General features: G+C 34.9%; 1 protein-coding gene across 2 annotated transcripts in view; it reads left to right on the top strand.

The window, feature by feature from the left end:
* Nucleotides 1-2,327: 2,327 nt before the first annotated feature.
* Nucleotides 2,328-15,942, top strand: part of tsr (Cofilin/actin-depolymerizing factor homolog tsr) — a 37,537-nt gene continuing 23,922 nt past the window's right edge. Inside the window, exons 1-2 of one of the 2 annotated variants that reach the window (XM_069821125.1) lie at nucleotides 2,451-2,597; nucleotides 12,300-12,412. In XM_069821125.1, the coding sequence (XP_069677226.1) occupies nucleotides 12,407-12,412 (6 nt within the window). In that variant the 5' untranslated portion in view covers nucleotides 2,451-2,597; nucleotides 12,300-12,406. Of the gene's footprint in view, nucleotides 2,598-12,299; nucleotides 12,413-15,942 lie in introns of both variants that reach the window. The other variant, XM_069821126.1, reaches the window with a different exon arrangement.

The following is a 15,942-nucleotide window of genomic DNA, read 5'->3' on the forward strand; positions in this document are numbered from 1 at the left end:
GTACCGAGAAGCATAGACCACTTAGTCCGTTAGAGACTATCCAAAATGTGCCACAGACACTGAGTCTATGGGTCTACATTATCTATATTGAAGGTGCATTTATACGGTTCAACTTTCCTTTTATCTTTACGCGTTCAAGCAATACATGCAAGAGTGAACAAAACATATTCAATTGTGCATGCTTTTCCCACTAAAAGTAAGAGCGCTTGCAGCAATTGAAAGCTACCTATCGTCGGTGAGTATCTTGTGTGTTATTTCGTTCTACAATAGCATGTAATGAGCAACTGATTGTTGTAGGTGGCCGTGAATAAACTGAAAATTGTTTTGTTTGGCAGTTCTTTTTATATACCTTGTTGTTTGGCGATGTGGACCTTTTAACATGAAAATGGCTGCAAGTACGATTAGTTTTTTTTTTCTCTTTTTTTTTTTTAAGATTATCGCCTATGGAATGTTCAACCACAATTTTGAGAATCAAGTTGGCCCAAATATTGGATTGATATTTAATATTATTTATAATTATATAGACACGCACATGTAGTGAAGATGACGTTAAATACAACGCACCATATAGACACAAAACCTGCGTGCATCTTAATTGAACGTTCGGTTTCAACCTGATTCTTTAAATATTCTTCCCAGATTGCATGCATAAGCGCATGGGAAATTGAACCATGTAGATGCAGTTTTATAAATTTTATTCAGGATGGGTCGACCAGGATTTGAGGTGTGATAAGGATAATAGATTGTAATGTCTACAAACTGGTACTGTTCAACTATAAAAAAAGAATAGAAATAAATAAAACTTTGAACAGACAGCTGAGGGATGTGAATTTCTATGGTATAATGTTAGTTGTCAGGGATAAATCCTAATATCCATGTTTTAATTTCAGACAAGTGATTGAGACTACATTAATCACTTCAATTTTTTTTTTTTTAGAGAAGACAGTCAATTGCAACAAGTTGCAATGTAAGATTACGTAGAAAGGTGAGTGACAGGCCAATATAATTTGCAGCCATAACTTGCATGAACTTCTGTTACAAATAAATGTTAAATGTTATGTTTTATTTAACGACGCTCGCAACTGCAGAGGTTATATCAGCGTCGCCGGTTGTGCCGGAATTTTGTCCCGCAGGAGTTCTTTTACATGCCAGTAAATCTACTGACATGAGTCTGTCGCATTTAAGCACACTTAAATGCCATCGACCTGGCCCGGGATCGAACCAGCAACCTTGGGCATAGAAGGCCAGCGCTATACCAACTCGCCAACCAGTGTGTTACAAATATTCGAATAAATTAATTGCATGTATAACTTTTTATTGTCAAATGTTTTGAGGAATCTATAGAAGCAAGGCAGTTCACAGAATCGTGATAAACTTGACGTGGTGCTTAATTTAATTGATAATTATGAAAAAAAATGTTTTAAATGTAAACTGGCGAAAGAGTCATATGTACAAAATTTTAACAATTTTATTTAATATTGTTATAGCAAGTTGCTTTGTTATTTATTAATCTGTTTAAAGGAACTTAGTCAACTATAGATACTGTGTTACTTCTGGCAGGTGTCATATTTTATTTTGTGGAACAGTAATAATTACAATCATGTCAAGAATTTGGCTATGCTATTGTAAGAATAATAATTATTATTACAAACTAGATGCATAGAATGTAAAATGTGACTTGTCTTTCACCCTATTTGTACATTCAGAAATTTATACAGATCATTCTACACTCGAACTTTTGCATGATACAGAATATTAAATGAAGCAATAGATCAGTCGTATGATAACAGTTTCTGGAAGTCTTATCATATCATAATCTGATTAAAGTTGATATGAAATTATGGAAGGGGTTCATTCGAAGTAATAAGTTGTGATTCCCTCCTTACCATATTAGGCAATATCCCCTATGACTTCTCTTTGATTGGTTACCAGTTTTAGACGGACATAAATAGTATTGCACCACAATATCGTGTTGTGTACAAATAAGTAAACGTTTTAGGGATATCGTACCTATATCAAACGTTAATACCAAGGTAATGTATACTGTCTAGCGCACTGACGTTGAAAAACATTTCGTATATAAGTTATTTTTTACGTGTTATTTTAAACGCGAATATAAAACTCTGTAAATAGTGAGTTGCCGTATCGTCAGCCGCATTGCTTGTTATCTGGTTAATGGTGGACATTAAAATAGTTCTGAAAATTACAGCCTTAGAAGGACGTACAAATAATGGAAACATGACATTGTGATACTATTTCATACATACATGAAATATTATTTACATAAACCTGTATCTACTACCAAAGATAGTAATATAACCGAAGTTATCAATTTTAGTTCGTGCTGAGTCATTGTACGTCATTGGACGATAGTGGATATACTTATGAGTATTGCTTGTATATAAACCAATAGGAACGTGTCTTAGTTCGTCAAGTAATTTTGCGCATTAATACAATCGTGAATACAGTCCTTACGTGAGAATTCAGTCGTCAGTGAAGTGAAACACCCTTCCCTTCTGTGTGTAGGGTCTTTGGTTTGTGGTGTTATTTTGTGTATCCTCTAATAGGAGTGCAGTGGATTTTGCTCAGGGGAAATGGTAAGCAGTCATATAATGTTTCATAAGTAATCTGTATAAATATATTGTTATTTGTATTTTGTTTCTTTTATGAAATAGTGGGTGTAAATGGCTGTGAATTCTGAGCCGGGGTTACATGCCGGCTGCCGCCATTTTATTTAAGCCTAAAAGGGAAGCGGTCGAATACTCCTCATTTGAATATGAATGTAATTGACGTGTTTTACGTCCGAAATATTTAACCTCCAGTACAAATAATGAATTTTACATTATGGAAGGTATAATTTCGTTGTACAGTTATTCAGAACTCCGTGATCTATTACCAGATTTTGTTCATTAGAATGAATCATGTTTTGACATTGCCGGGACACATTTCATTGAACATTTCTAAATATTCTTTCGTTACTGTTCACATATATGTGGATGAGAACGGAGAGTATCAACAGGAAATTGATATGCTGCATATAGATTTCCAGACACGAGTTTGTCACTCTGAAGAATGGGATCACCTAACCACAGAATGGATCCATCTCGGCCTGTTGGGTGTAGTCACATCCACATAAGCATAGAGTTAATCGATGTTCCATTAGAAATATTTTCTACGATAAAATCTATTAGCAATTCCGCACTTTATCTCAAGTTACCATTTCCTTGTTATAAAATAAATATGTTTGCTTATTTTAAAGTAAACTAGATTCTCGGATATAAAATAAAAGGAAGCTGGTTGTATGCGAGTGATGATTATAGCCTATATAGTAGCTACATTATGTTAATGATGTAATAATTATTTGTTAAAATGGGTTCGAAAATGTCACAAATTAGGTATTTGGAATTTATAAACACATTTAAACAGTAATTAAGCGAATGATTACACACTGTAGCCTATTTACATAGATTGCAAATAATCAGCATAGCTATCAATGCAATAGGTATTTAGGGATCTGTATCTTATAGGCTCGTAGTTAGTGTTTTATAGGCCCAGACACAAATATTTCTGTTTTGAGATAAATGGTAGGTAGGTACTTGCAGAATCTGTATTGTCTGATAAGTTTGGTATAATTTTATAGCCTACTTATTGTAAATTAATCATTGTGGAAACAGGAGGTAAAAACTTTTAGTTTTGGTTGGTTTCTTAAAAAAAACATAACTTTCACTCTAATTCCACTACGGTACCTGTGTTTTTGTAAAATTTCGTCCGGTACTACATTAGATAAAATTATAAGAAACAGATTATATCTAAAAAAAAATGAAGGTGAGGATTTATAAAACAATTAACTTATTAAACCCACGGTGACTTTTGGAAGCGAAACCTGGACTCTACCTGAACGAGCAATAACCATCTTAAATACGTGGGAAAGGAAAATTTTAAGAAAAATTTATGGCCCTATTTATGATAAGGGCGAGTGGAGAATTAGGACCAATTCTGAACTACAAAAACTAAGATCCAAGTATTGTCACTGATATAAAAATTAGACGGCTGGAGTGGCTGGGCCACATTATCAGAATGGACAATAATAATATTCCTAAAAGATTACTAGATGCCACGCTAAGTGGTAAAAGAAGAGCAGGAAGACCTAAACTTCGATGGATGGATGATGTTCAGGATGATCTAGTTAAAGCAGGAATTAAGAGATGGAGACGGAGAGCCCTAGAGAGGGAAGATTGGGCGGCAATTCTTAAGGAGGTCAAGGCTAAACTAAAAGGGCTGTATGACCACATGATGATGATGATGACTACGTATGATTACTTATTTAAAAATGGATGTAACTTGATTTTAAAGAGTATTGGACCATTATGAAACTGATTCATTACAAAAGTGTTTTAAGTTTACTTTCACTTTAGCTATATTTTGTTACCAGTGAATGTCAGAATCTGTAATGACTAGCCTTCACATCCATGCATCAGTGGTTACGGGCTGCATCTGGTACTTTAAGTTACTTTAAAAAAAAAAGGTTAAACTAGCGCTAAGTTAGTTTCCTTCATATTCCGCTTATGCACTTTCAACTGTTTTACAGCTCTTTCCTCAGCCACACCAACATAACCTAGGTGACATAACCTTCATGTCTTTTTCTACATCAATAAATATAAATTACTTTTGCCAATCCCCGTATACTGCAAATGTTGTTAAGACACTGGAAGATGGAAAAGGGCGAGACAAGTTAAAAAAAAAATTATAATAACCAGTGAATTACTGAAGATCCACACTAGTGTACACTAACGCTACGTCTTGCATAGCCTATAGGAATCTGTGACAGTTTTTGTTATGACTTGTATATACGAATCTGTGATAGGTTAGGCTAGGTTAACTTAAGATACGATGGATATTGAACTTTTAGGTTAGGTTAGTTTAGACTTTTGTTATGCTTTGCATATACGAATCTGTGCAGGACTTTCAAACGCTGGGCAAAGTCTGGTGATTTTTGTTTAGTTGATATGGCCAGTACTGGTCTTTAGTGGTTAGCATAATGGCAGCCGTACAAATGAAGTTACATTTTGGAAACTGTGTGTTTATTTTATTATTTGTTGTGCTTCACTATTTTACAGTGGTTATTGAATTAATACACATTTTTACCATTATCGTGTGTTTTATATTCATACGTTCTTTTCCTTCACTAGAAACCACAACTTTTGCACTATCATTACCACGCACCTCTCATTTCAGACGAAATATAGCCTATATTTCATTTCTGAACAATTTAATTTTCTTCAAATATATTCGTCTGAAATCTTGTCTTCAAATCCATCTCCACAAAAAAATTCCTTACAAATTCAACCATTTTCACTTCCAAAATCACCAGAACTAACTCAGCGCTAGTTTCCTCAAAAAAATTACTACTGCAGTAAGTTCACTTTGCGTGGTCTTAAATTGACGCGTCTTCATTTTATTGAATCTCCAATCTCACGCGCGCACGCACGCACACACACACACACACACACACACACACACAACACACACACACATATATATATATCGCTAGAAAAGTAAATAAGTGTTAGTAAGGTCGAGGATCAGTGACAGGTTGTTTGTTCAGACTTTTGGTATGCCTTGCATATACGCTTTTTGGTGGATTTACTCTGGACTGAAAAAAGGAGTGTTTTCTTTCTTAGTGCTCCATAATGGTGGTACCACTGGGTTACGTGATTTCGTGTGTAGGCCAAATGTCTTTATCGGTTGAGTATATAAGAAACGAAGGTATTTGGGATGGAATGAAATGGGGGGGGGGGGTTAAAGCTTTCGGAGCGATTACATTTTGTCTTTGGAGTGGTGTGCTACAATTTTGAGGTTATTTTCAATTATTTAAGTACATTTTTTCCCCGTGTAGTGCGTAGCGAGATCGAAGGTTCACCCCCCCCTTTTTTTTTTTTAAATACAGAGTTGCTACGTTTCAGATGATTTAGCCTAATTGGAAGATATTCCAGACCGGTAATGGATGTGGCACATAGCGAACTAAAATGATGGTAAATCTGATTTAGGTCTAAGACTTTTAAGGTACGGTATTCAACGTGGTGCGAAACTTATGGATATATGTATTTGTACGTCGTCGTAGGTGGTAGATACAACCAACATTTCGGAGTTATATAATAGGCTTGATTATCAAGGAAAGCTTTTACAAGCGCTACTTATTTATTCTGAAGTCCTCTCAGTAACAGATCCAACAGATTGGTTTCTCATTTCCTTGCCTTTCGTGATGATGGTTTGTCTGTAATTAGTTCCGAAACGTTGAATATGTCAACATCTAAGATACTGTGTAAATTCCCAAAATTTTTTGCAATGTTAATTATCACATGGAGCCAGTGACCCCGTTTTAGGAGTTCGGGCCCGCCAAGCGACAATTTATGTAACGTTTCATTCGCTAATCTCTGCCGTTTAGTAATTTGATTTTTGAAAAAAAAAAAAGTCTCTTACAATTTCAGTTTTGTATATAAATTTAAACCATGCTTGTATTTATGATCGCGAGTTTTAAGAATAAAAACCAGATTTTAGAATAGACAAGTATTGAAATAAACTTGGAGAGAAGAAATGAAGTGTACGAAATAGCCTATAGTGGCATCTTAGAACGTTAGGTATTAGACCTGCACGGACCGAAATTCGTAGGCCCGGCCCGATCTGAACCCAACCCGAAACCCGAGATTAGCTTATCACTCGAGCCCGATCCGAAACCCGAAGGCTAGCAGATAAAGCAGAGAGGCTAGAGGTCACAGGGGTCAGGAACATTGCGAGAGATACCACTCCAGTAGGAGCATGAGAAAGAGTAATCTTCCAGTTAAAACAAGTAATCAATGCTTGTATCTAAGACAAAGTAGAGACGAGACAAATGCAGTTACGAAATCGAACTGAACAATAACTTATGTATGAATTTATGATACCATAGTCTACTGTTCTAGATGGGTATAGGGTGGACATCTAATCGAGCATGCATTAAAATCTTCGTCTTATTTTTCAATCAGTACAGTCATTTGGGGTAACTTTGTACCATTTCTATAATATTTTTATATTTACCTAAAATAATGTCTATTGAAATTGATGTTAAAAAGTAAATTATTTTAGAAAACTACGTATAAAGTTACACGGCTAATTGGGGAAACTTTGTACCACACATGTTTTTTCCTATTAAATTCAATTCTCTATAATATTGCCCTTCAAATTCAAGGTAACGTTTGACCATACAATAAGTAAAGAGACGAAATTTTATTTCATGTCACAAAAAAAAAAGTTGATTGAAAACTTAGAACATTTACTGTAACAAAACATTCTAGCAATACAACAGAAAATATATACACAATTTTTATATGTTTATTAGCTGTATAATCTATGTTCGGTATAAGTTATTTTAATTCGCTAATCAAATTCTTCAGTCATAACATAATCAGTTCATATGTGCCCCTGTTATTTACCAACTTATTAACTTTATTACTTCAAAGTGGTCTGGCCACATCCAGTGCCTTCCCTTCTTGACCTTATAACTGACTTTGTATTTGGAGATTGTACCTTGCAGTTCAATGCCATTGACTGTATGCCTACCATTAAACAATGATCCTTTATATGAGACTATTGCGAAGTCGTCATAGCACAGAGTACCAACATTCTCGGTGAAAACCTATTTAGTGTCCCAAAATTATTTCTGTATTTATTTTTCTATTTAGTCGTTAATATTTGTCTTGGTATGGAATACAAACGTACAGCTTCTCATTGGCCAAGTTTTCCAATGTTCATATCATATAGTGTCTGCTGTAGTAATTCACTGGAATAATTTACCTCGCCTGTCTTCTCTCTGAAGAATCCTTTTGACCTGTTGCCATATAAAAATTTCAATGCATTATGAAAATCCAAGACAAGGGTAAAAATCAGAACATTCCTAGTTGAATAAATTAGGTCGAAGAAATTTCATTAATAAGCCAACTGAGTTATGCAGGTCTTATTAAAAAAATTAATTCAATATAAACTTTGTGTGTCTGTAGTAGATCTGTTGTAGTATAGTAAGTTATATTTTATGTAATAATTGTCTCATGTTATTTGATAAATAAATTATATTATAATCGAATTTAAATGCTTACAATAGAATCAATATTACCATGCAAACTGTGCAACGGTAAAAAGTAACCCTGAGATCGAACCAAACCAACACTGTCGGTTTAAATTTATAATTTACAAGACATGATTAAGCTTATATATATCTCACAAGATTATTGTTTTTGAAAGAAGAGAGGACAAGCATTAACATATACAATAATTGTAACGGTAAAATAAAATTATATATACTTACAATATAAAGCTGAAAATCGTTCATAAACCAACTAACTTACTATAAACAGAATGAAATATCTAACCACGTGGAACCTTAAATATTCTTCAGGGACCGGACATAATAGATAGAAAGCAAAGCACAGAGATAGTAGTAGGTTATGGAGATAACCAAAGATATCACACTTAGGACATGTGAAATTAAAACCTTCTAGTAAAATTGGGAACCGGTACAAAGTTACCCCAAATTATTGTATACAAGTTAATTAGCGGAAAAAAATATAGCCTATTTACGTTTGTTTAAGGTCCGAGCCCGACAAGCATAAGTGAATTTCGACTCGAGCCCGTGCAGAGCTCTATAGGCACAGTACAAGTTAGTGGTGGGATGTAGACAAATTTACGGACTGCATACGTATATGCCTACCATATTCTGACAAACTTAGACTAATGTCTTAAAAGTAGTAGTATTTTGATGTTTCGCTGCATGAATTCGTAAGATTTTGTCAGAATACAGTAAGGGAAGCAACGAGAATGAAAGGTTTGTGTTCACTAGGAGTCTTTTGTTAGTAGTATTCATGTATTATCGATTAGTTTGTGCGAGAAATGTATAGAGGGTGTTAAATGATTATTTGCATAGTATTCGTTAGGATTGTACTCTTGATTTTTTTTAATTATGCTTGCATATGAATATTAGGAATAGTGCATATTATGTATACATGACTTACGCATGGAACTATAATTTTGTTACGTACATTGTCTTGGAAATTAATATAGGTATTTATAACAGTATTGTCAAGGAATTCAGAATTAATGTGGGCAAATTAAGATATCGAAAATTTAACCTTTAGTGTCATGTTTAACAAAATGGCGTATATTTCAAAAGTATTTAATACAAAAGATGGTCTAGATGAAATACATGTAGTTCAGAGAAGGAAATTTAGCCTGTTAAGCAGTTCGATGAAGGAAATTTAGCTTGTTAAGTACCAGTAATGTAGGCTGTACATGCTAGGAGGAAAGGTTATAAAATTGGGCAGTTTAATTTTGAATTATGTTGACAATCCCCATTGACTAAAAATTTTCTAGCGACTGTGTAACTGTATATCTTCATATTTTCCAGTAAAATAAAATTCTTCTTAGATCTGAATCTTTATGCCCGAATTGTCACGATAGGTGTAAATGAAAATTGAAACCATTGTTAAAAACTTGTTAAAATTTTGTGGTATCTGTAAACATTCAGCTAATGTAATATTGATACGAGTTATCTGCATACTGGAGTGCCGAGGAAGTATTAGGACGCTGCCGTCACCGTAAGGCACCGACCGACCTACGGGACGCCACTAACCTCCAATCTCCCAAAATAGTCTCAGCGCCGTCCCACGCCAGACGATGTCACTAAAAGCACTTCATCGTCGTCGAGCAGAGTGAACTCTCTCAAAAAAAGCGACCCACCACAACTCATTTTTTGTCCCATTTTTGCTGTGCATAGATATGTGATTGCGAGAAAACAGTAATAGCCCTAATCTATAGTATATTTTCATTGTGCAGCATCCAGTTCAATGACGAATTCGCTCTAAATGCGTTTAATGACTGATGTATACTGGTTAAAATATACATTTTGAGTGTGATTTGAAGTAATTTCGCCCTCCATGAATGTACGCGAGTCAGTTGAATGGTTATAGTAGGTAACCTAACTGCAATGAATTTTTCCAAAGACTCTATAATTGGATATCTATATTGCTTGGCTAATAATTTAACTGTTTGAATATATATATTTTTAAAGGAATAGAGAAATTAGGTTCCGTGAAAATTGTATAAAAATACCTTATACGTAGACGAACATCAGCTTATATACGTGTTATGATGTAGTCTTGTTTCTTTCTGTTAAACCAAAAAAACCAATGGTTCTTGATCTTAGTTTATCTTAGCGAGTATCTAGATAGCCTACTTCATATTAAACATGCCATTTGTACATTGCTTTGAAACCTCGTTAGGCCTAAAGAAGCATGCATTCTTCTGCAGTAGGAAGTGAACAGATAGCGCAGCTGTACTATCGTACACTTTCGTGTGACACAAATTGGGATGATAGTAAAATTAAATTGACTCTTGCGGGGATAAGAGGAAAGTGAAATATAATGTAAGAGGTTTCAGTAACAAGAGGATGGGCTGAAGAAACATGGGACTTTGTTGTGATTAACTTGCATGTTATGAATAAAAAGCAAGACCAACAAGGTTTTACCCTACGTTAAGTATGAAGTGCCTGCCAGCCACGTTTTATTTCATTGCATCCTTCACTCTTTGGCAAGTGAAACAGTGTTCCTAAAAATTTTACCATGGGGAAGATTTGTAATTTTCGGGAAGCAGTTTTCTTGAGTTATTTGTATCACTATAACAATCTTTCGGTGAGGTTACCACTAATTTCTCAGTTTCAGTGTTTAGTACTTAAGACTGCAAGTGACGATAGTGGTCAGTGAAGAAAGAATGTACAAGAAGCAAGACTCGAATAGGGTATCTTTGTCAGTATATTTTTTCGCCTGACTGAATTTAGTTGTGTAGTATACATAAATATAGTGAAGGTTTAGTAATTTATGGATAGTGGGAAGCTCAGGAGATTGACAGTGTGGATAAGAACAGTAACTAAGGGTACAGATGGGTTTTCCAAACAATGTAGGCCTAAGCATGACAGAAACAAAATGTTATTGAAGCGGAAGTTGTGGGTAGTTAAAATGGGTGACACCACCAGTTTGAAACTGATGTTCTCTTCTTTTATTATCCTGCCGCTGTTTACATCGACTCGATTGAATTGGTGAGTCATTGATATTAACTTTGAAGAAAATACTGGTAAACTCATAGTTCTAATAAAATATTGAATGTTTAAAATAATTGTATTTGATACGAGCGTCAAATAAAAATACACAAGAGTTCTAAGTACAGTATATAATTACAGTATTTTAATTTTTTGGGAATAATAGCATGGACTCAGAACAAACAAGACAAAGTGGTTGTTAACCGCAAACCGAAGCAAAGGAAATTGAGACAAGAATTGGGTCATTGAAGAGTAAATAGGAGGATTTGAATTCGTAAAATGTAGTCTACGAATCGACGTTGGTTGATTTCTGAACTGTAATTATAATTAACAGTATGTGTAACTTCTGATCTCGTCGATAATATAATTTCATTTTATAATCAAAAACCATGAAGAAATTTGTGTAGAGTATTACGTTTACGTTCAGAAAACCCGTAAGTTTGATTCGGTAATTTATAGCTGCACAGGTTTCCATCGTGTAGCCGTTCCATTGTTATGCCTGTACGAACAATACGTTTCGGTAACAGTTGACGGCTGGATTGTCCATTTTTTTTTTTTATAAATAAAGCTCTGGAAATTTCTATTACACTTGTATGGAGATTGGATAGTCTGAAAAAAAAATCAATTGAAGCCATTGAATATCAAATGCCAAACATTTGTGTATGTTGAATTGACGCACAGGCGAAAACTATTTCGGTCATTGGAGAGTTTTTATCTGAAGAAAGTGCGTGTTTTTTCAGAAATGTTGCGTTATAATCTCGGTCTTGAGGTAAGAGAATTTCGATGAAACTGTTTTCTTTACCTTTTTCCTCGGAGGCTGCATTGTAACATTCTGTATTTCAGTCACTTCTAATTGTGCGTAGTCTTAGATATAATATAGGGGAGACAGTCATGGTTTGACTACTCATCTTGCAAACAAGATATGTATTGCGTCATCAGCTGAAGAAACTGTGGAATGCTTTGAGTCATAACCTGTGTATACTTCCGGAAGCTGGTAGCGTTCCCAAGAAATTGCATGATTTGGATTAAGGTTTGCCACCTTTCAGTTGTTTGAATTTAGATATTTATTTCAAATGAACTTATAGATAATTAAAAGAAAATTGTGTAATGGAATTCTGGACAGGTGGCAATCCTACTAGGAAGGAGTTATCTTGTCACGTCGGCATGATTTCCATTCTAGCCAGCAAGCCGCGGGAGCTGTGGCTACTTCAGTGGGTAAAGAAGGCGTCTTAATGGTGAGCGAGCTCCTATACCTTCGCGGAAGAGGCAACGCTATAAAATTGAAACATGCCGGTAAAAACTCTCAACCACTCCCCCGTCTGGCGTGACTGATTCCTGCCCCGCATGTCTGTGTGTCTTCACAAAGCGCCTATTTATCCCATTTGTGTGACACAAATTTCTACTGGACGCAAAGCAGCACTGTTACGTGAAATGAGTCATACTGGTAAAACTAGTTTTTTTGCATCGTTTGCAGTGAATAATCGATACACAACATCGAGAGAAGGCTGTAACATAGTACTTGGCAATGCGCATTTCTCAGTTGTGATCGCATGCTTGACGGTTTTGTGATATTCTACCCCTTGTCAATCCTATTTTCTCGCACAGAGTTTTATGGATATGAAGTTCATGCGTAGGATGTTTCACTCCTGCGCGGAGACCCGATTTTTTAGTATACAGGAATGTAATTTTACGTTAAAAGACCATTGTGCATATTTTCCCTGGGATTTTCTGCTTCTCTTAACTGTTAATTGTATGTAGAAAGCAAGGGGAAACGACTGCACTGATATTGTTGGTAAAAATAAATATGTTCTTTGAACAAGCGAAGCAAATAGTTGAAATTTACACCTGCGTCCTTGTCAGCAAAGACATTAGAGTATAGGCTATACGCAGGGTATGTGCGAGACACCATTGAACTTGCGCATAAAATATGGGCAGTAGAATTTATTCGTTTTGCTGTAAGGAAACTCTCCTGGGATGCCTTTCATTATTCCATCAGCATACTGCAGTTCTGAGTGTCATTGTCCCTTGAAATTCATACAACAGTTAGCATGTGCACATCAGAGGAGTGGAATGGCAACACACTCAAGTAGGACAAAGTGTAAATATAAGTTGCTGTCTGTGTTCTCTCAAGATTCACGCACATAGGCTATATCATGGAATAAATATATAGGCCTTTTGAATATTAAATCATTTAGTACTTTACCGGAGATCAATTCAGTACACACATTTTTAACATTCTGTAACAAATGGCTAGCAGTTCACGGCCCACAGTTTGAGTCACTCGCGAAGGTTGCAGCTCGGCTTGGCAGCTCTGATTGCGGCCAGGGTTGACTGACTCATGCTGGTGGACGTGACGCAGCGCGTCGCCGTCTGTTTCAAAGAGCGATCATTAAAAACAAGCTGGAAATGCGATAGGTGGGAACAACTGCACCAGATCGATACTGAACTCTCTTCATATTGTATTTATGCATCACATTGCGGTGTTTTCGAAGATGTCATTCGGTATCACAGTTTATAAACCTAATATTTTATGAAATTGTTACAGTTTAAGCTTTTTTAGGTAGTGCGGTAGTCGTGCATACATAATACGTATGCACAAGCTTACCGGTACTGAGTAAGGAAGGACGTGTAAGGTCTTATTTAAGTTGAACTGTACTGAAAGTAGGCTAGATCATGAATTAAAAATGTTCAGTGTGCACCCCACTAGAGATCAAGTAATGTAATTTTGTCATAAGTATGACCTGCAAGTCTGTCGTCAGTATTACTTAGTTTGTCACAGAGTGCACCAAAATAATTCATAGTTGTGTGTTCCGTCAGTGAACAGTACAGAACAGTATTTGTTCCTAACGCTCTATAATTCAGATACATTGTAGTCTCGGGCATATAGGACAGACGTGCTCATGGTGTGCATTTTGCTCACTGCACCAGGGACAGTAGCTGTGCTTACGCTGGAAACCGAATCCACATGTCAGCAGACTGTCGGCCGTTCAATCCTAGCGTAACCAAGCAGTAATATCGCTGATAGTTTGTAAAATATTTGTTAATTTATTGTTACTCAGATATTTATTTCGTTACCGAACTTGTTTTATTTCTTTTTTATTTATTTACAGTATTTTTGTTTCTTTTTCTGTTTTTCATGTTTCTTTCTTTTTTATTTATTTATTTACTTTTTTACTTATTCCTTTTTGCTCTATTTATTTATTTAATCTGATACGTGGCTAACTAGAGATAAGGTCATCAGGCTTTCTCTTCTCTATCAGGAGATTACAACTATATTTACAATAAAATCGAAGTACTAAAACATTACCTGATTAATAAAGACTGGACAATTTACTGTAGAATTTAAGAACAAAGAAAGTATTAATTCCTGAAGTACAAATTAAACATAGAATAATATTATATAGGGATGAAATTACTGGAGACAAGTATTTTATGCTACAATAAGATAACTATTTACAAAGAGAACAGAACAAGTACCGACACTACATTTAAAGTGATTCAAGGTTCTCAATGAGAGGAACGATTTCTTCTGTTCAAACTGGTGAACGTGCCAAATGCTTAGTATGTGGACATTCTGTTATAGGGAAAAGAATATATATTTTACAACACCAGACATGCTCAAGCATTTAATAATACTGTTGGAGATAAGCGTATGTAACTAATAGAAAATTTAAAGCAATCCGTAGTCAATGAGGTAAGTTGTTTTAAAAAGGTAAATTATTAATACATTTGTGTCCTTACAGTCTAGAGGATACACGTGTGGGCCTTTGAACTGAATAATGTATTTTATATTTGGCTTATTTTAATTTTAATGTATTAATGTATTTTATTAATAATGTCCATGCATGTATGCCACCGACAATAAAGTTCATCTGTCTGTTGTTTCAGACATTTACCCTACTTATTGCAATACATAGAAAACAAAACATATAGGCCTATAAGGAAATACATAAAGCAAAATAATAGATAATGTGTAGATAATGTAAATAATATTGCTATCTATTTTTAGAAGGCAAATTGAAGTAATTAAATAGTATGTCAAAAACATAAAATAAAATGAATAAAGCAAAACTTTTGTTGTTTAGATAATTTAAATATATTATAAATACAAATTTATAATTTTAAAAGACATGATATTGAATTAAAGTGATAAAATATTCCTGTCAATCCCACTAAGACGTGGTTCTTAATCTTTTTGAGTCACGGACCCCTTCGAAAATCTGGTGTAAGTTATAGAAAAATGTAAAAAAAAAAAGTGAAAAACAATTTGAGATATGCTTCTGCTTTTTTACGTTGAAATAATATATTGAATATACATGTTAATTTTTATACGACTTTCACGGACCCCCTGAAGCCCATTCAAGGACCTCCAAGGGGTCCATGGACTCCCAGATTAAGAACATTCACTAGGAGATAGCTACTGAACGACCGTCACTGAACTCGTCTGCCGCACACTCAGCTTTTCCCTAATGTAAAGAGAATTTGAGATAATCCGTGGTAAATTCTAGGATTTGTCTTGCTAGATTGCTATAACAATTCTATCGACGCTAGATAACTATGAAGTTAATACAGAATCATTGCATCATTGATTTTGTTCTTGGTTTTCTTTTTGCGTATGGAATATCTTTGGCAAACTAAAATGCCATTGGAGGCTATTGTTACTAATCACTACACGATGCTAATGCGTGGTAAGTGGCTGTGAATCACGACAGTGGCGCCAACTTTTGGAAAACAGTGGGTGGGCTCAGACACGAGTTATAAGTTAAATAAATAAATCTCATAAATACTCGTAATAATAATGGTTTAATTCGACCGCAAAACTC

The sequence above is a fragment of the Periplaneta americana genome, chromosome 3 (genome assembly GCF_040183065.1).
Source record: "Periplaneta americana isolate PAMFEO1 chromosome 3, P.americana_PAMFEO1_priV1, whole genome shotgun sequence".
Taxonomy (NCBI): Eukaryota; Metazoa; Arthropoda; class Insecta; order Blattodea; family Blattidae; genus Periplaneta; species Periplaneta americana.